Source organism: Myotis yumanensis, unplaced genomic scaffold, assembly GCF_028538775.1.
Source record: "Myotis yumanensis isolate MYYU_CA2020_CCGP unplaced genomic scaffold, mMyoYum1.0.hap1 SCAF_15, whole genome shotgun sequence".
Taxonomy (NCBI): domain Eukaryota; kingdom Metazoa; phylum Chordata; class Mammalia; order Chiroptera; family Vespertilionidae; genus Myotis; species Myotis yumanensis.
In genome coordinates this window covers 22,581,916-22,604,292 of record NW_027223766.1, presented here as the reverse complement: position 1 = coordinate 22,604,292, position 22,377 = coordinate 22,581,916, and the positions used below count along the sequence as shown (strand labels likewise).

Sequence of the window (22,377 nt, the reverse complement as noted above, 5' to 3'; positions counted from 1 at the left end):
TTTTCATTTAAAACAAACAAACAAAAACTGAATGGAGGAAACTCTAAATGGTGAATTATTGTATACACACACACACACATACATTACATTTTTGTTCATTATAGATATATAAACAAGAAAGAACTTGGAAAATTGAAATTTGATAGCATTAGTGTCTGTGTCATTTTGAATGATGGATACAAATACTTTGTGTTCTTGTGTCTATATCCAGAGATGGGTAGGCCTGTCAGGATTGGTCTACAGAGACACGGCCTCTTATCTTCATGCTTTACTTGAGTGAGAAATCACTGTCCTGCTGTTTTCTGTAGTCTAGTTCAAAATCAGGACATTGTTCAGAGCATTACCCTTTGTGTTCTGTCCTCAATAAGCATATGGTTGAGTTGAAGGTGGGTTGGACTCCATACTCTTCCCATACGGGGTAAAGATAGACAAAAATTTGAAATGACAGTAATTTTGTAAACTATACCCATTTTAGTTAAGATTCTGTGATCTACACTGAATCAAAAATTCAGAGAGGATGATAAGCTGTGGCTTGCTCCTTATTTAAAATTTCACACATAGGCACTGGGCCTTGCATGTTATAAGATGTTTAAATAGGGTGAGGGCAGGATTGGGGGGACGAAAGGACATTGGGGGGATAAGGACACATTTGTAATATCTTAATAAAGGAAAAAAAATAATGTTTCTGGAAAACAAACAAACAAAAGATGTTTAAATAGTATTAAAATCATTATTTCTTCTTTCTGATGCTGAGGCTGTGAGAGCCAAATATGCCCATATTGCAACTAATAATAAATCAATAGGCAACTCCTTTATTCTGATGTTACAAGGAATTATATTCTTAGGTTAACATAAACCCAAAAGTTTTCTTTATAAACCAGAATAGGATAAAATTAATGAAAATAAAAAATTAATTGCAAGGTTTTCTTTTCTCCTGCCTCTCTCCCCCCACCCTACCCTGCCCCCATTCATTCTTTCTTCCTCTTTCCATTCTTTCTTTCTCCTCTTGACATTACGGGCCTATCAAACCATGTGAAGCAGAGTTAAATCCCAGGCTTCTGTTGTCTTAGTGATCGTCCCTGCTGAGAAAAGTAATTGTCTAGTTTGACTTTCCAGCTAACATTAAGTAGCTGGAAACATTAACATTAAATATTAACATTAAACTTAATATTAAGCTCCTGCAAATATTAATTCTACAACAGCAAAGCTAAATATTTTTATTAGCAACTTCTTTGCATCTAATATTTTCAGAACACAAGTAATTTTTTTTTTACTTTTCCTGTATTACCCCTTTGAGAAATATGGATTCATTTGCCTAGTTGCACATGGAGAGACCATCCAGCTAAAACCTGATTCACATAGGAATTATTAGATATATAGGATATATTTTCTGGTGGAAAATATATCACCAGAATTCCCCTTCCAGACCATTTTTTCTGAGACCCTCAGCCCTAGAAGAGGAAAAAATAGATTTATCAGAACAGAACACAATTGCATTTTGCACATTTCCCATTGTCCTGCTGCCATTACCACCATGAAGAAGTACAACCAAGAGGGGTATACCACTAATCCGTGACAGTACAAATATTGGCTCCCGTTGGGATATGTTTTCCAATTCACAAAGCTCCTTCATACAGTCATTTTGCATAACTCCTGCAGGGGTGGGGAACCTTTTTTCTGCCGAGGGCCATTTGGATATTTATAAAATCATTCGCTGCCTATACAAAATTATCAACTTAAATATTAGCCTGCTATATTTGGTAAAACATTTAATTAACTCACCCCTAGTACCTTGGCAGGGCCAGACCAAATGATTTCTGAGGTCTTAAAAATGCATAGTTTCCAGGAAGAATTTAATGTCTTGGGAATGTATACAGGTGGATTTGTGATGGGAAGTGGTGCTATCTCTCATTTATATAGGAGTAAAATGAGATAGTGATTAAGTGATTTTCTAAAAATCTTTATAATCAATGATTTCCATCTTCACCATTCAACTAAAAGTGCTGTCTCAAAATTCTCCAAAGATTTACTTGTTACCTAATACAATGGCACTTTTTCCTTTCTTATTCTCCTAAATCTTCATGGTGTATTTATTTGACTTGGTAATCTAACCTCTGGTATTAGGTAGTTGTTGCTGTGTAACAAACCATCCCCAAACCCAGTGGCTTAAAAAAGCAATAATTTATTACTGCTCACACATTTGTGGGACAGCTGGAGTTTATGTAGGCTGGGTTCATCTGGGTGGTTCTCTTTCTTATGAAGATCTGCTAGTTTTCTGTGTTTTTCATCCTTCTCTTCAGTTGATGCTAGCTGTAGCATGCTTTTACCATGGAAATAGCAGAAGACAAGAGAACAGTTAGCAACATCTGAGATTTTTAAGAGCTAGACTCAGAATTGGCACACTGTCCTTTCTGCCATCAGTAATATCAAGTCATGTGGCTATGGGATGGAAAGTACACTCTATTGTCAAAGAGGTCAACACATAGCTAGTTGTGGATGCTCAGAAAAGTGAAGAATTTGGGTCAGTAATGTAATTTATCATATACTTATTTCTTAAAACACTCTCCCTGTTTGAACACAATACTGTCTTGAGCCTCTCACCTTTTATTTCCTCAGTTCTTCTTTCTTCAACCTCAGTACTGTCTGTAGGCTTTACCTAAGGCTTAGCCTTTCAGTCATGAATTTTCCCTTGTGTGTGCTCTTCTTAAGAAAGCTTATGCAGGATCAGGCTCTCTAATTCCCTAATGATCATTTCTAGTTTACCACTGGCCATTCCCATATTCCATTTGGAATTGCTTCGACTCATAATCACTGGTCCCATGCTGCTGTTAAGTCAATGTTTTCTTTCCAGTACAAAACCGTATCTCTAAGAAGGAGTTAGATCTTTAGATCATGTTTGATATGAATTCAAAACAAAACCCAAAGCCCTCATGAAAACTTTATCCTACATTAATAGGAATTTGACATCCCTAAAGCTTAAAAGAGAATATAAATGAAAGAAAACAAAAATGATGAGAAGAGTAGTAAAACCATTTCCTCTGAGAAATGGTTAAAGTTATTAATAATTTCTTTAGTCTGGAGGTTATATGGGGTGTCAGGACCACTACATTTAGATCATTGAAAGTGTGTGGTATGAAAGACCTGAGGTTTTTATCTTTTTAGCAGAACCACACCCAATGGGTGGGTTTAAGGGAAGAAAATGTCAGCTTGATATACTGAATACATTTTTAGTAGAAAGAACTGTACAGAAACAGAATTTGCTGATATCTTTATTTTTCACTTGTGTCACTCCTAATATGTCTTCCCCCCTCTGAATAATTTATCAAAATCCTATCTATCTTTCAGGACTTATCCCATGCCTTCATCCCTCCATAAACTCTTCCCTGACTACTCAAATTGTATTGATCCCTTTCAATTTATCTGGCTAATAAACCATCCCAACTAAATTAAGGGCCCTTTGGAAGTAGAAATATAACATACTATTTTATGAGTTCAAGTATGAAAGATAATGCTGAGCTTATAATAAGCATTCGGTAAGTTTTTACTAGTTTACTGTTTGATCATGGATTTCCTGTTTTGAAATCTGGAATCACTAGACTTGGTTAGAATTCAAACCAGATTTAAATGCTCAAGAATCTGATCACTTCACACTGATATCACAAAAGGATATGGTTTCTGGTTTTAATGATAGCCCAAAGGAAGTAACATGTTTTGCCATCGAGGTTATATTTATTTTCCTACTTACTAAAAAAAATAAAAAACAAACAAATTAATTAATTAAAAGGATGCTGAATCCTCTAAGTTCATAGTTCCAATAATGTGTTGGGAGTAGAAGAGTGAATATGCCATCATTTCTTCATGTCTGAAGATTATTCAAGATAAAAACCAACTAGTGAATGGGAATATAGGATGTGAAGGACCACATACAACACTGGAGAACTGTCACTCTCCTTTGTATTCAGGTCTCTTGTTGTCATAGTTACCAATGGACTCAAAGCAATTTCCTTCCCGAAGCACTCCCTGTCAATGAAAATAAGCTATTCTTCACGATTTATCTTTCTCCCCCATGAATTGCATCTAAAAAATAGCATCAACTATATGGCTGTTTTTACATTTTCAGCAAGATTTTACAAACAAACAAAAGGAATAAGAGGTTTGATCAAAATAAGCACCTCTGATTAAGGTCTCAATGATTCATTGTTGTTCGACAATGATTCATTGAGTAGCCAGGTACTGGGACACAACTATGATTATGGTCCCCGTCCCTGCCCTGAAAGAGATTAGAGCTGTGTGTGGGAATAGAGAAGCAAGGGATGCATTTCCATGAAAGACAATCAGGGCTGTGGTGTAGGCAGAGTATAGAGACCCCTGGAAACCAAAAGAGCCACGCCTCTTAAAGTTTGGGGTCCTAGTGCAGTCAGATCACAGGGAGGCTTCCATCCTGTGAGTCTTGGAGCCTTTTCCTGGGAAGTTTAGCAAATGCGTTTTTGGTCACTTGGGGTACAAACCACACCGATGTTACCCTGCAGGCAGGGCTCAGGCAGCAGTGGAGTGAGGAGGCCCGAGGGCCCCCAGCAAAGTGCGATCGCCTGCTCATATTCACGCACAGCCTCTCCTCTCTGCTCTGGCTGCAGGAACTCCTTCACAGACATCCTGCGGGCCATCCTGCTATCCCTGGAAGTCCTCATTGAAGATCCGGAGCTTCAGATCAACGGGTTCCTTTTAATCATAGACTGGAGCAATTTTTCCTTCAAACAAGCCTCCAAGCTGACACCTTCCATTCTCAGACTGGCCATCGAAGGGCTGCAGGTATGTGCAATGAAAGGAAACCATGAGACTGTGTGTGACAATGTACTGTTTTCTTATTGCAATCCAAGTAATATTTGTCTTTTAGGGCGGAAAAAGAAAACATAGAATTCACCCGTGATATTCTGTGTTTTTACCTCGGCCTGAATTTACATGTCTGGGTTTTGTTTTGTTTTTTTAAATTAGACTTCATTTTCATTAATAACTCTAAATTACTGTTACCACAGCCACAAATTACCTACTGTAGCAATTATGAATAGAGCGCGGGGATATTTAGCCTAATTCACCTGAGAGTTTACAAAAATTAAAGCTAGAAAATATCTGCTTTATGAGTATGTCCTACATAGAGGTGGCATGGGGGCTTTCCAGGGTTTCTAGAAGTAGCTTTGTACCCTGGAAAGACCCCCTGTGGATGCGCTATTCTGAGGATGCAATGTGCGGCAGTATTTGTACCAAAGTAGATCCCTTCAGTGCAAACGGCAGAAGCCATGAAACTCTCTACCTCCTGTGTATGCCTACTCGGCAAACCTTCAGGGAAGGGTTTTCTGTGCCGTGTGAAGGCCAGGGTAGGCAGTCTCTGGGATCCCTTCTATTTTTAAGGACCAGTGAGTCTATGAAAAGCGTTACCAAACTCAGAGAGGCCCTGCTGCTTAGCCTCTTGGTGACACATTATTGCAGTTCAAAAATCAAGGTACAGTTCAGGGAGCTTCCGAATCAGCACAAACAAAACTCATGTCCCTTCTTAATTCTGTGGTAAGATTGACTCAGCGGGCCGATCCCCCTTCCCAATAAGCAGCAGTTGTATGCAGCTGTGTAGATAGTGCACTGCTGGCTAATTCTCAGATAAAGCGGCCATTACTCATGCACTTCATAGTGCGGGACTAGATAACACATAGAGACAGACAGCAGTGTGGTGATAGCCACAGGGAAAGAGGAGGCGGGTGCGTAAAAGGGAGCTAAAGGGGGATGGAAAGAGACTTTGCTTCGGGCAATGGGTGCACGATGCAGTGTGCAGATGATGTTCTGTTGAGTTGTACACTTGACACTTGCATGGTTTTATGAACCAATGCCACCCCCAATAAATTCAATTTTTTAAAAATTCAATAATTATTCCAGCTTCTCTAGGTGCTTTGGTTTTACTTCTAGGAATAAAATGTTATGCACCTAAGTCTCCAACGGAATCCTGAACATGCAGATGGTGCAGGTTTCAACCAATGAAAAGAAAATGAATTAACCAATAATTATTTTTTTTAAAATTTAAGGCTCAAAATCCCATTTCAATCACCCATCCTACTCTAGTGTGAGGAGTAATAAGTGGGTCTGTTTCCTAAGCTGGGGCTCATACCTATTTGCCCCCCCGCCCCCACCAGTATATACCTAATGGGCCTCTGATAAACATGTGTCTAGTGAATGGGCCTTATTTGATTGAATGCTTTCCTACTCCACGGGGAAGAGAACTGGAGCAGGCATTTTGGAAGAGGCGGAGCCACTCCCCACTATCCCAGGAGTCGCAGTTGTCCTGGGTGGCCACATCGTGCAGTGTATTGGGAGCACATTGTAAAAGTTGCTTTTGCATTTCCAGACTCCATGGAGCCCCTGCCTTCCCTTAAACTCACAGTCACTGTCTCATATGTTCTCTACCATCAATCACTTGCTCTTAACTCTAACTCCCGCTCTCCCACCTCCTCTCATCTAAGCTTCTGACATGTGACCTCTCTCTCCCTAAAGCTTTTATCAAAGGGAGTTTTAAAGTAAGCTGCAAGGTTTAGTTCATGCCCTATAATTATGCTGACTCTATTTGCAGGATTTTCTGTGGTCGTAGTAGTACAAGCTTCATTTAATTTTATCTTTTTTTTAAAAAAAAAAAAAGATAATTTATTATGTGTAAGTAGCTGTGATTCAAGTTCTCTGTATTTGTAACATTTTTTTTTTCATAAATCAAGAAGGAAAGTGTCCTTTATCCAACCTTGTGTTCTAGTTTTTCTTTCTGAAAATTGTGTGGATTATATAATATGTCCCTTGCCAAATTCATTAGGCTGGTGTGGGGCTTACTGAGTTAGTGCATGTGAATGTGTTTTAAAAGGTAAAACGATACCTAAGCTTATAAATTATTTTTACAAGAAGTACTAGGTGATCTTTTGTGGGGCAAGGTAGGTCCTGTCTGAGCCTTCACTTATCATGTAGCAGGATATGGGATGAACTCTGCAATGTCCTATAGCTCTCGTTAGGGAGTAGTCTCTACTGGGAGAGGGGAAATGGATGAGGCCAGGGTCACAGTGAATAAAATGGGTATCCTTCCAGCATCTCACAGAGCAGTGGCCTTGCTGGCCCCTTTATTCCCTTTTATAAAGCCAGGTACATTCACCTTGACTGTGGGAAAGACCAGGGCATCCTGGAGTCAGGCTGTCTGGATGGGGATGCAGCTTTTTCTGTGAACTCTGCCTGCCCAAGCCCTGGAGACCTGGGGACACTTAGGAGGTTCAGTCCCTCCTGCCAGGAGAAATAGCCAGTGGTCACAGGGGGTGCTGACCTGGGTGCCATTCCTCCAATGAGGATGCGACTCCCTGTAACATTTAGCTTGTTGTCTTGGCAACTGTGAAGAAGCCCTCAGGGTCACTGCTGTGAGTAGTCAGCTCTGCTCAGCCACTGACAACTTCTCACACCAGACTATCTTCACTTGGGCTTTGGGGACATTCAGACATCATGGTCACCCCATCATCCACTGGCTCTCTCAGTGAACTTTCTTCATGGCAGGGATAATTTTCATCCCTAGTGTAGCCATCAACCCCTTCTGACATTTCAAACAAGTCATAACTGGTGCTAAGCACAATTTATGCCTTTGGTCACAACTGTCTGTTGTACAAGGAGAGTCCCATCCAGGCCTCCATGTGTCAGCCATGAAGATTCAAGAAACGTTTCGCAACACCGGCATGGGTGAAGGCATAGACCAGCAGAGAAAGGGAAGCTGTATAAAGCCAGTGTCAGTGAGAGAGGAGCACCGCTCTTCCTTCCTCCTTTGCATCCTCAGAAGGACAAGAGGAAGTCAGGGTGTCTGCTAAACACACGGAAGATTGTGGGGCAGGGAGATCCTATGTTGCAGTGTAGGAAGCTTGCTCTCTCTGCTGTCCTGCATTTGTAAGATAGATGTAAGTAGCCTTGTTAGGAAAAATAATCAGATCACTTTTGGGCTAGGCTATCTGGTTGGGGGTTCAGCTGTTTATCAGAGTTGTTTAGGATTACCTGCTGCTCAACTCTTGAAGAATTTGGGGCCCTATAATATACAGCCCCTTCTCCAATAATTAACACAATCCCTCCTGCAGAAAGTAGGGGGTAGGGAACCACTGTTCAGACAGTGAGACATTAGAGTCATTTTTTTATTATTGTTATTCTTGCACCCTGCATTACAATCTAGTTCCAGGAACTCCAATTTTAGCCCTGTTATCTCCATTCTTAGTTCTCAATAAGATAGTCATTCAATGAGACATTCAGTTACTAATTATCGTAGGTTGGGTTCTCCAGGATGCAGATTCTGACACAGAGATCAACATTCAGGAAATTTATTAAGGAGTGTTCTTGGGGTCAACATTTGTAGAAAAGAAGCCATGGAAGAATGTTTGGCAGCAGGAGAAGTTAAGCTGGGGTTCAGTCATTTCCAATGAAAGCCTCAGGCATTCTGAAGCTGAGATGATCCTTCAGAGTTGTCCCTCGTTGGGACCAAGGGACTGGGCCTTATATTCCCACGTTGCTCAGTCATTGTGTACAGGCTGCCCTGGGAAGTGGTCGTGAGCTTGGGTAAAGTGGCTCTCTTCAGCTTGAGGCCCCAGAGGGCACTATTATCTAAGAACTTCCTCCTGGTAGCACCCCTAGCCTCCAGGGAATACATCCTCAGTTCTGAAGGAGGTCTGACTACATATGGAATATTTACTGTAATAAGTAACAGATATTTGGAATATCTTTGTAATGTAATGAATCAGGATGTTTGATTTTCTTTTCTTGGCTACAAACAATTTACCCCAAAGTGAAGGTGATACTAGGTAATATAGAGCTTATGGGCACTGGGATAGCAACTTATTGACAGTCTTCTATTTAGTTCTACCAGTTGTATTTCTATGCTTCACAAGGCTTGCATGTATTCAATTGACCTTTGATAAAGGAGCAAAAGTAATACAATGGAGCAAAGATAGTATTTTCAACAAATGGTGCTGGAACAATGGATCTAGACACAGACCTTACGCCCTTCACAAAAATTAACTCAAAATGGATCACAGACCTAAATGTAAAATGCAAAACTATAAAACTGCTAGACGATAACACAGGATAAAACCTATGTGACCTTGGGCATGGTGATGACTTTTTAGTTACAATACCAAAGGCAGAATCCATGGAAGAAATAATTGATAAGCTGGATTTCATTAAAATTAAAAATCTCTGCTCTGCAAAAGACAATGTCAAGAGAATGAGTAAAAAAAGCCACTGACTGGGAGAAAATATTTGCAAAAGACATATCTAATAAAGGACTGTTATCCAAAATATACAAAGATCTCTTAAAAAGTCAACAGTAAAAAAAAAAAACATAATCAAATTTTTAAAATTGACTTGAACAGATGCCTTGCCAAAGATGGCAAGTAAGGATGCAAGTTGATACTTCTCATTATGTGTCATCAGGGAAATGCAAATGAAAACAATGAAATATTACTATACACCTGAAGGGCCAAAATCTGGAACACTGACAATCCCAAATCCTGGCAAGGATGTAGAGCAAGAGAAACTCACATTCACTGCTGGTGGGAATGCAAAATGGTACAGCAACTTTGAAAGACAGCTTGGCAGCGTCTTAGAAAACATACCTTTACCATATGATTCAGCAATCTTGCTCGTTGGTATTTACCTAGAGGAGCTGAAGATTCATGTGCACACGAATGTTTATAGCAGTTTTATTTATAATTGCCCAAAGTTTGAAGCAGCCAAATTATCTTTCAGTAGGTGAATAGATAAACTATAGTACATCCAGGCAATGGAATATTACTCAGCTCTGAGAAGAAAGGAGCTATCAAACCACGAAAAGAGAGGAATCTTAAATGCAAATTGCTAAGTGAAAGAAGCCAATCTGAAAAGACCATATTGTGTATAATTCCATCAAGGTAACATTTAGAAAAGGCAAAACTGCAGAGACAATTAAAAGATGAGTGGTTACCAGGGATTGAGGGCGGGAGAGGGGGGAGCAAGGAGGGACGAATAGGTGCAGCTCAGAGGATGTATGATACAGTAATATGGATGTATGTCATTATACATTTGCCTAAACCCATAGAATGTACAACATCAAGAGTGAACCTTAATGTAAATGATGGATTTTGGGTGATGATGATGTGTCAGTGCAGGTTCATCAGTTGTAACAAATGTACCCCTCTGGTGGGGGATGTTGCTAATGAGGGAAGCAATACATGTGTGGGAAAAGGGGATTTATGGGAAAACTCTGTACCTTCCCCTCAATTTTGCTATGAACCTAAAACTGCTCAAAATATCATCTTAAATTTTTAATAGGCAATTATACTGCCTCTGACAACAATTATTAAAAAAAATGACATGTGCATAGGACTTTGGTTATGCGCTTCACAGGTGTAACTAAATGAATGAGATATAAGAGTAAGCATACAGAAGACTGCTTTTTAGTGGCTCATCCAATTTTTATATCAAAAGATACCAGTATCAGCTCATCATGAAATTCTAATATTCCTCATTCCAGAGAAATGCTTTGAGGAAATGTCATTGTTTAGAATATTAAGTTTCCCCAGTTACATGAATATTCTATGAATATTACTTCAAAGAATTCTAGTTAAAAATGAATTTTGAGAATGCCTAGAAGTCATTTTCTCTCCCTCTGCCATTTGATCTCTTAAATGTGGTCAATAATGCCTAAAAGAGCTGTTGTATCTCTTCATTACAACTTGTTAAATTTTAATCAAACTCAAAGTAATATTTATGCCACCAATTTAATACAGCACAGCATTAGTCTCAATTCTGCTAGGGAATTCTGGCAGAATGAGCAACGCAACAAAGTCTTGCTCTTGAGTTTTGTAATGTTTCCAAAATCAATTTTGGGAATTATTTCGTGTAAATCATTGCAGCCTAACCATTACAACCAACACACAGCATTTATCAGGGTTTAGCCAGCCCAGATACATTCTAACAGAGCTTGCTGTGCTGAAATGGTTTACTTAAGAAGAAGTATAGCCTTGTACCCTGTAAGCTTTTTACAAAATATTGTGCTCTTTTAGGACCAAGACATTTGTTAAGGGTGTAGAGGAACTGGCTTTTCACTCACCAAAGGAGATCTAAGCAGTGATTTCCCCCCTCATTTCTGCGCTCATGTTATTTAGTCTGGCCAATCACTTTATCAACTCATTGTCTTCATTCAAGGTTGACTGCATGACCATTTTTGTTGTTGTCAAATATAGTTTTATAATATTTATATCAACTTTGATTCAAACTCTCCCAACGGCTTTGAGCCAGGCTGGTGGAAAGGGCAGTCCATTGCTTTCCCAACTCTTAACCCAGGGGTTGGAGGAGGTTGGGAGCAATGTTCAGAAGCTCAGTAACTGTGAACCATCCATCTTCTGAGTGTCCCTTTTTATTACATCCATTTAGACCCTGTCTATTCTCTCCAGCCTCCTTCCTATATCCTAATTTTTCAATCTTTTCCCAAAACATATGATAGGTTCACCCGCCCTTGGGGAATTCAAAGTGCCATATTCACTCAAAAGATTAGAACAGTAAAAAGTCTGTAAGTCGGTGGCAGCATGACAGTTCCTGAGTGTAAATGGATAGAGTGATTAGACATTTGAAAAGGCAGGCTGGGCAGATGCCTGTCAAGTTAGTAGTACATTCTCACCGAAGCAACAGTCCATAACTCAGACCGACAGACATACTGACTCCCAGTGTATTCATTCACTCAACATAAAATGTGGGCCAGGGATTCTTCTAAACCGGATTACTGCAGAGAGCAAAGCCAACCTGGCTTCCTGAAACTTACATTCCAAAATTCTACTAGGCTTAGACTAGTCCACGAACCAGCAATATCGGCATTGCCGGGAGCTGGTTAGAAATGCAGAATCGCAGGGCCTACTCCAGACCTACTGAATCAGAATCTGCATTTCCAGCTCTCCAAGTAATTTGTATGCACGTTGAAGTTGGAGAAGCACGGCTCTAACAGATGCTGTTACATTATAACGTAATGGACCACAACCTCAAGTGCATCAGAGTCCTCTGGAGGGCTGGTTACAACCCACACCCCAGAACTACTGATTCCGTAGATCTGGACCAGAGGCCATGAGTTTACCCTTCAAAAATGTGCCCAGGTGCTGCTTGGTTCTGCTGGCACAACCACACTCTGGCGTGGGTGACAGCAGAGTCCAAATATTTGCCATTCAATCCTGGTTCTGCCAATTAGAGTCCTCAACAAGTCATTTCTGTCTCTAGGCTTCAGTTTTGTCATCTGTAAATTTGTGGTGTCATAACAGTACTGCCTCAGAGGTTTATGGTGAAAATTAAATAGTACATGAAAACTGCCTGATCCATAGTCAGTGCTCCCTGACTGACAGAGTGTTATCGAAAGAATGAAAAGGCCAGCACGTATCCATGGGCTCCTGTGGCTCTAATGCACAGACTTAAGTGAAATTGCTCTCCAGTGCCCCAGTTCTGCAGGTTTGGATCCTTGAAAATTGGACCTTGCTGTCTATTCACTGGCCTTGAAGAAGGGAGCGCCCCTCCCCACACATCTTAGTTAATGACTTGGGTGTGGATTGGTGTCACCTGCCCATGCTGTGGCACTAGAGGTGCCCTTTCTTTCTATTCATGTGGTGTGATCGTTCTAATTATCACCCAATAGTCTACCCCCAACACCTTTGCAGTTGGATGACTAATGGGGCCCAAATTCACCATTTTCATCCTGTAGGACTCTTTTTAGTAGTAACATTTGCAGTGTTTTTTTATTGATCCTTACAATTTGCATGTATTAAAGAATATTAAATAGGAACAGATGAAAAGAAAAAACATATTTGTATTTTGCCAAGAAGGTTCTTAGTTTATATTTTCTAAACACCCCAGGTACGCTTGAAGACCACTTTCCCTCTAGACAAACTACTTTTTCAAGCCACAAAGCTGTAATTCTGAATTTGCAATCATGCAGTATGTTATTATGGAAATAGTAGAGGAATAAAATCTCTCCTTTAATGCTCTACATTGTTAAGTATCAATTAAACTCAGGAAACTAATTAGAGCTAATGACACTCCGGTGATCCTGATGGCAGACAGTATGGCCCATTTAAAACAGTTCCAATTAAGTAGGTCTATCTCCGGCATACTTTTGATAAATAGTTTCCCTGGACTCCCATGCATTACAGACCTAGCCAATGCTTTGATTCATCCATTCAAGTAACCATTCCTAACTAAGCTTTTCCTTTGAGTTGGTCACAAACGTAAACAGATGCAGCCTCTGCTCTCAAGCGGTCACGGTCCAGAGCAGAGGCCGACCTATGATGAGAATGAGGTAGCACGTGCAAAAAGAGAGAGAGGCATCAGGTTCATAAAATGCCAGTCTAGGCAAGCATTGTTGGGAATGGCATCCTGGCACGGTCACACCTGATCCTTAGCAGATTCATGCAGAATAGTCAGGTGAAAGCAGGGTGAGAGACATGTCAGGAAGAGAATATAATATGGGCAAAAACACAGAGGCAAAGCATAGCTCCAGGAGAGGGATGAATTCATTTCATATTCGTGGAGTGCATAAGGGCCAGGTAAGGAGCTGGTGTGTCCCTGTGTCATGGTAAAGAGCATGGTCTTTCCTGCAGACATTGAAAGCCACTGAACATGTTGAGGCAGAATGGCAACACAGATTTATGTTTCACATGGGATTAATTTGGTGAGAGTGAGTAGGGAAAACTCAAAGGCAAGGCAGCCAATTAAAAGACAACTGCAATAATTCAAGTAAAGAACTTGTATGCATATATGCATAACCCAAGGACACAGACAATAGTGTGGTGAAGGCTTGGGCAGGGAGGGTATTGGGTGGAGAGAGTTAATGGAGGGGGGGGACATCTTTAATACTTTCAACAATAAAGATAAATTTTAAAAATAATGAGTCTAAACTAGAAGTGATAGAGGGATTTAATAACTACATAGGCAGGAAAATAAGGCATTACTTGGTGCTTGGGCACTTGGGAGAGGGAAGTGATGGGGGAGGAGACAAGGAAGAAGCTAAGGTGGGCAGCTGGGGTGAGTGTGGGTGTTGGTGCCAACCTATGAGATGGTGCAGTGGGGTATGGAGAGATAATGAACATTGTGAGTGTGGGACGTGGTGAGTTTAACATTCTGTGGTGTATTTTAGTTGTTTACATTAAGTTTGAGCCAAGGATAGACGTCTAATGTGGATTTATTGAGTTGGTGGTATTTGAAGTCACAGGAAAAGAGAAAAATGTGGAGTGAGGAAGAGTGAGTGTGAAAAGAACCCAAGTGAAGAGCAACATAAATGAACAAGTTAGATGAAGAAAAGACCACAAAATAGAAAGGGAGGCACTGAAGTAGGGGGATAAGAAGAATCAGAAGCTGGTCTCCTGACAGAAACTAGCAAGTCAGGGCTTCAAGGAGGGAAAATGTTGCATTGTCTCAATGGGGATGGCATCTACAGAACTCTAGTTTGAAGAAGGAGGTGGGGAAAGGGACATTACCAAGAAATATGTTCCGCAGACCACAGGGGGTGGGAGGATGAAGGAAACTGGAGGAAAGAGAACAAGATGGTAGTGGAAGAAGTATTTTATCTTACTTCTCCATCAGACAAGATTTCCAGTGGAGGAAGATAGTAAGAGCCTTCACACCACCATGAAAGAGCAGTCATTTTTTTAAAAGATTTTTAAAATTGATTTTTAGAGATGGAGAAAGGGAGAGGGAGAGAAACATCAATGTGAGAGCAGAACATCGATAGGCTGCCTCTTACATGCCCCCTACTGGGGATCAAGCCAACAGCCTGGCATGTGCCTTGACTGGGCATCGAACAGTGACCTCCTAGTTCATAGGTCAATGCTCAACTGCTGAGTCATGCCAGCCAGGCATATGGTGTCTTATTTGATCCTCCCGACAGTAGTGTTACCAAGCAGAACAGGTGACAAAGCATCAGTTCAAAATAAAAACATGAAAAAGACTGAAATGATCATGAAACATTCCGAATGAGATTTCACTCGCCTTGGAGGCCAGCTAAGGACCCAGAACTTTTTGTTGTGTCTCACCAAGAGAGAAGGTGGACTTTGTGAGAATAAATAGGTGATAAAATAGTCTCCTTTTCACCAAAGGAAAGCATTCGTTGCTAAGAAACCAATAAGAATTGTTAACCTCTTTTAGTCCAAAGAAAAAAATTTCAAAGTGTGGTTTCTTATTTTTATATTTAGAAGGACCTAATTTTAACATAAGAACCTTTTTACTGAAGTGTAATATGCATTCAGAGAATGACCCAAATCATAAATGTGCAGCCAAGTGAATTTTCAGAAAGTGAAAGCATTTAGGTAACCAAACTCAGATCAAGAGAAAGAACACTATAGTTTACCCAGAGGCCTCTCTTTCCCCCTCCCAGAAACTGACTCCCAAAGGTAGCTACTGTCCTGACTTTACACACCAATTAGTCTTACCAGAGTACAGTTTGATTTATGAAAGAAAATGAAGTGACTTACCCCCTGTTCAGGTGTTACTGAGTTAATCATTTTTTGTGGTATAACACTTGGTATACTACCTGTTGAAAGTCCTAAAACAATTAGTGTCTATATTTGGCATTTATTAAATACAATTATTATTAGGAAATTTTGAAGTTAGGAAATGCAGTAGTACATTGTCTTTGTGGAATTTAATTATCTCCCAATTGTATCGCCTAGAATATAGAACATGTGGCATCAATTAAGTGTGACAAAATTGCTGCATTAAGCTTATATACTTTATTCTTAAGAGAACCCCTTAAACTTTCCCTTAGAGCCCATTTATTCTCACTTGACACATAATTCTTGTTGATTTAATCAGGTAGTTTCCAATCTCACCACATATTAATAGTCTGTAAGGAGAATTTGGTGCCGGGGCTAAGCCACATTCACATATAAACTATATGAAGACATAATGGCTGTTGGAAAGGGAGGAAACAATATAAGATAACTTATACCCCTAAAACTAGGAAGTACCATGATTAAGTCCAATTAGCATAGAAGTGACTGTACCAACACTCAGAGAGCATCACTAACTAACGAGCCAGCTGTGATGTGCCCAGCTGGGACCTGAGCTATGTGGAAGAGTCTCAGTCACGTTCAAAGGGCATTATTGAAGACTCTTTGAGAAGATGTAAAACAGTAGAGTTTCATCTAAAATAGTTATACTGTGATATAGAAAATTTTACAGCATAGGAGACAAATCCTTAGTCACCTGTATAACTCAGGAATTCCAGAAATTATTAATTATTTGAGAGTTCTACAGATGTTTTATTAAATCATGGAAAGAGTTTCCACATTGCCAAGACAGAGCCCTTTAAAGGCTAGTCTTTTAGATTCCCTGACATGGAAGAGCAGTAGATGCTCTAAGCACCTCTAGCTGTTGAAATCTGTAACATTCTCTAACCTCAACTTCCATTCCCTAAACCCCACTCTTGGGGGTTCAGTATAGAAAAATCAATTCCAGTAATACTGGTAAATAAATATTAGAAATGAAAATTACTCACAACCCTACTCAGAAATAAATATTTTAAACCTAGACATCTGCTCTTTTCACTTTACAGTACACAGTGAACAGTATTCTAGTTCTTTAAATATTTTACCTCAACATCATTTATTGTAACCGCATAGTATTCCATTGTTTAATTGTATTATAATATATTAACCAATGCCAACTGTTGAATGTTTAGGCTGTTCTCAATTTTTCCCATATTATGTAAAATGCTGGCATGAATGAATGAATGAATGTACCCTTAGCTAAATTTTTATCACGTGACTTCCTTGGAATTAATTTCTAGAGGTGAAATGTATCTTGAAGGTGCTCTACAGAAGGAATATACTTTAATGTTCACCAGCAATGTATTAGAGGGTCAGCTTTGAACCAAAATCAATATTGGGTTGATTAAAAATAAGTCTTGATGTACTTGTAACTTCCCCACAATGCTTCTACTACTTGGTCCCTATTTGTTTTAGTTTGCTCTGATTACTTTGATTATTAGTGAGGTGGAACATTTTTATATATTTATTAGGCACTTGTATTCTCTTTTCTGTTTATGTCCTGTTAATATACTTCATCCATTTTTCCATTGAGGTTTTTAAATATTGTTTTATTACTGATTTGTAAGATTTTTATTACTTAAGGAAATTGAACTTTCATCACATGTCACAAACATTTTTTCATAATTTGTTTATATAATGAGTAGTGTTTTATTTTTGCTGTTCCTGTTTAAAGCAGTTTAAAAGTTTATAGGATCAAGTTTGTTGAACTACATTTTCTAAGACTTAAAAACTTTTTCTCCTGCAAAGCTTTTGTATAAAAGGCCTGTGGCCATCACACCATAATGCTGTCATGAGCAAACAAGCAGTGGCTCTCACGGTGGGTGGGATGGGGCGCGAGCTACTAACGGAGGAGAGCTATGAGCCGCAGAGAGCTACAAGTGGCGATGGGCGGGGAGGCCAGCTGAGGCAGGCAAGTGGAAGTGAGCTACTCATGCACGATTTTGTGTGCACTGGGCCTCTAGTATTATTTGAAATTCATGAGTATATTTTTCTAGACTTGAGTTTTTTTTTAATTTAACAAAATTTACATTTGAAAAGATGTGAGGAAGGGGTCAAACTTAATTTTTCTTTATGTATTTTAATTAGTCCTAATACCATTTTAGAAGGTGGATAAATCAGTGCAGAAGACATATTAATGTGAGTTGTGACAGAGTTAGTCAGTCATTGAATGCTTTCTGTAAGAAATTTGTGCCAATTTTTTATAAATATGGGTAGTAATATGAATTGGCAAGAGATGGGGAGATGGGATTCACCTCAATTCAACAACTATGTAGTCAACCTACCATGTGCTCGAGTTCTAAGCAGTCATTGATGGAGGGACCAGCTGGTCATGCCCCAAGGACAGGATGAAGATTAATTTGGTATTTCTTCGGGGCCACGTGGGAAGAAAGGAAAAATGAGATGGATTCAGCCAGATACAGGGCAGTTATTGGGCACAAAAGCTGGACTGAAGAGCTTGGAAAACACCTTTAACTGCTAAGGAATTCTAAAATATATACTTATAAAGACAATTTTTCCTGCTTTAATAATAATCCAGTACAATTTAGTCATTAGAAGATATTTAATGGAGGGTATTAACAATGTGAAAAAAAACTTAAAAGATTAAGCTAATGCCAGCTCAACTGGAATGCCATTAATTGAAAGGAATAATCTCTAATGCCTTAATCCATAGACTCATTAAGGATTTGGAAGAAATTATGAATAACTTGTTTCATTAACTAAATGAGGTTTTAATTAAGATCTTCTTGGCAAAACAAGAGTACAGGGCAACATTAAAGTGGATTTTAAAACATTGGAAGGGCAAACTCGGTTCTGAAAGAGATTTAGAAAAGAAAGAACCTGACTCTGAAGCTGTAAAAGAAATGGCATATTGATAGACCTACGCCCGAGAACATTCTGAAATACTTCTCTCGGGCCAGAGCATGTTCTCGTTGAGTACTTTGGCACAAAGTTCCATTTCTTTATTGTTCTTGTGTGTTTTTCCTTAATGTTCACAATTCTTTAAAAAGTGAGTGACTTATTACAACACTTTCCATAAGAAAGCTAGCTACATATAATAAGTTTGTTAACTCCAAGTATAATAGATACAGAGAAAAGAATAAACTCTAAGCATAAACCTAATATTCAATATTTATGAGCTACCATAAGCTGCCTTACTCATCTGAGTTTATTTATCAGTGCTGCCCAATGCTAAATTTTAGATTTAAAAGAGAACTTGTGGATGGTATAAATCAGTGGATTTCAAACTTTAGCATGTGTCAGATCCACAGGGAAAATTTAAACATTAGAAAGATTGCTGAGCCCATCCACAGGGTTTCTGACTCCACAGGTCTGGGTGGGATCTCAGGATCTGCATTTCAGTCACGTTCACAAGTGACGCTGATGTTGCTGATCCAGGAACTCCTCTTTGAGAGTCACTCATTATTAGAGCACCTTCCTTTATAAATAGTAAATCAAGAATCAAAATGATTTGCTCAATGTCATAAAACTAGTTAGTGACACAATTAGACACTTCATTGTAAACTTCAGGGACACGTTTTGAGATTAGATTTTTGTAACTCTAAACCTGCAAATAAACACCATAAAAGTAAATTAGATATTCTAGTGCCTGTGGGATATAAATGGTGGGGGGCGGGGGGGGGGAGGGGGAGAGAATAAAAAAACCCAAAATGACGTGAACAAAAAATAAAGTGTTGGAATCTAGGGTTTCCGTGGCTCAATCCCTGGAAATAATGCTCTCTGTGACTTGTCTCAGTTGCTTTAATGTTCTATGAATAATGCTTCCTAGGAACCCTCATCCCTCATCTCTGCCACCCCTCACTCTACCACCAGTTATACATTCTATTTAACTAAAAAATATAGTAGAACTTACATTAAGTAATCAACCATGTTCATGTATAAAAGAAGTAAATGTTGCAGCCCGTGATCACAACAAAACCAAGTTTCATCAAATTGTCAATTCTCATGCGTGAGATTGAGTAAGACATCAAAGAACAGCAATAATTAAATGTCAAAATGGGCAGTACAGACAGTAGCTGTTCAGTGGAGGGAAAGACTCATTCAGTGAACAATTATTGACCATGTGCTAGCAATATGCCAGGTGAGTATGTAATGTTGAATAATTCAGAATCTGTGTGCTCAAAGAATTTATAGTCTACTAAAGAAGTAGTGCAAGTTAACATATAACTTATTCATTCAGAATGTACTATTAAAACCCATCATAGATAGTATCCTAGGGGTGCTCATGACATAGTAATGAATAAAAAAAGATGAAAATATCTGCCCAGATAGAGGCGAGAGGTAGGCAATAAACAAATAGATAAATTATATAGTGTGTTAAAAAATAAGTACTATGGAAAAGAAAAAAAACAGATTAGGGCCATTAGGACTGCTGGAGCATGGGTGAGAATGGGTTGCACTTTAAAGTAGGGTTATTATTGTCAAATTGATGGTTGACAGATGGAAGAGGGTTTGGGGGCTGGGTTAAAATTGAAGGGATTAAGAAGTACAAATTGCCAGTTATGAAAATGGTCATGGGGATGTAAAGTACAGGCCAGGGGATATAGTCAATAATATTGCAATAACTATGTATGGTGACAGATGGGTACTAGATTTATCAGGGTGGCCATTTCACTATTTATCTAAATGTTTAGTCACTATGTTGTAGATCTAAAACTAATATAATTTTGTATGTCAACTATAAATGAAAAATAACAAATAATGTAGAGTTTAGCTTTATTGAGAAGGTGACATTGGAGCTAAAATTTAAAGGGGGTGAGGTTTTTGACCATACAGCTGTTAAGGGAAGAATGTTCTAGGTGACGGGAACAATTAATCCAATGTCCTGAGGTGAATGTGCTGGGAATATTCTAGTTCTGAAGTTAAGTGACTAGGAGCAGTTATAGGAGATGAAGTAGGAGAGGTTGGAGTATTCTGTTGGGCCTTGGAAAGAGGTTGGTCTTAGTAAAATGGAGAACAATTGGAGGACTTTGAGCAGAAGAGTGGTGCAATGAAATTTACATTTTAAACAGATTCCTCTGGCTGCTTGTGAAGAATAGAGTTGAGATACTATTAAAAGCAGGTACAGGGAAACCATTAGGAGACCATTGGCATAATTTTGACTTGAGATTATTCTTGTGGCTGAGATCAGAGTGGAAACAGTGCAGGTGGTGAGAAGATACCAGATTCTGAATATATTTAAGGTTAGAGCCAGCACTGGATATGCGATTTTTGAAACAGAGAGGAGTCAACGACAAATTCAGGATTTTTGTAGGAGAATGGGGAAGGGTGGAGAGGAAGAAAATGACTTTATATAAAATCAATTGGTGATGGGGTCGGGAGATCAGGAATTCAGTTTTGCACTGAATCGGAAATGTGAAATCTTACAAGGGGCACTTATCACATCAGTAGCTGAATATGTAAGTACAGAAGCAAAGGCTAGTACAAGATTCTATGAGAACATGTGGGAAGCGCCCCCACAGGGAGTTTCCTGAGGAAATGACAGGTGCTTCCTGTAGGGAGGAAGCTGATGTGATCAAGCTTCTGGAAGTGGAGTGGTCGTTAAGCAACAGGAAAATTTGGCTACCGATAGAGAAATAAGAGATCTCCAGACATAGGCAACATCTAAGCAAGATCCTTGGAACAGCAACCATCATGGGGAGAGTGTGAGAGTGAGCAGGGAGCCCTGCCTGGGCTGAGAAGTCCTTACTGGAAATACCAGGGCATAAACATGGACCAGTGACTTGGGACCAGATTTGGAGACCCCTTGAGGGTAGGCACCTTCCCTAGCAACCATCCTGGCCCTGGGTCAGGTCCAGGCTCCCTCCCAAGCCCTTCTCAGCCAGTGTTCACACGTCTATCTCAGCACCCTCCCAGGGCTTTCTGAGCATCCATTCACTTCTCTTTCAGCCTTCTTCGGTTATACATTCCTTGGGAGCAAAGACCTTATATTTTGATTTTTTTAAATCTACCACAATGATTCATTAGTGATATTTTAATAAATATTTGTTTGAAGAATAAATTCTATTTGATGCACACACACACCTCCTGTTTACATTCTCATTTCAATGCCCATGGGGGTTTTTCATTAAAAGGATCCTCGTCTTTATGGAACAGGTGAACGCTCCGTTGTAATTAGCCTCCCTTATAAGAGCACACTAGGAAGGTTTCGGAGAACAGGATTTTTCAAAATAGCAACTACCAAGTGACAGAGATCACAATACCCCTCAAGCTACCGAGGAGAAACGTTTGGGAGCTTGACAGTAGAGAGCAGATCAGTGTGTTATGAATTAATTAGAGGAAAATGGCTGGCGGATTTTGCAGCAAGAGCGTTTGTCTGAGCTAGTTGCATACCTTATAAGGATGAAAGAGCTCAGGTGCTCATTTAGGTAATAAGAACTTTGGCATTTGACACTTATCCCTTCAGAGACCTGTCAGCAGAGCCCTGGGTTCAGCCTGCCCACAAGATCCCCTGAGATGACAGCCATCCTTTGGAGGAGAGGAGACTCAATGTCAAGCTCAATTACTAGGTAAAAGCATAGGGCGGGCAGCCATATGTGGCTTAAAACCAACCAGTTGCCACTGTTCCAGGGCTTGGCCCCCAGAACCACATCGGGGCTCTGCTCTACATGAGCTAAAGGGAAATGGCTGCTGCTTACATTGCCAATTGGGCTTGAATGTTACAAAGAACTCTGGAGGGTCAGTACATTCATGCACTGATTCCTTTTCAAATATTTCTGTGTTAATTACTGTACTAGCCATGGCTCTTGTCCTGACTCTT

The 22,377-nt window shown here is 39.5% G+C and overlaps 1 protein-coding gene across 1 annotated transcript in view; it reads left to right on the top strand.

Moving 5' to 3' along the window:
* The window catches only part of CLVS1 (clavesin 1), a 140,350-nt gene that overhangs the window by 56,145 nt on the left and 61,828 nt on the right, over positions 1-22,377 (top strand). The window contains exon 3 of the mRNA XM_070391985.1: positions 4,635-4,809. Coding sequence (XP_070248086.1) covers positions 4,635-4,809 — 175 coding nt within the window. The remainder of the gene's footprint in view (positions 1-4,634; positions 4,810-22,377) is intronic.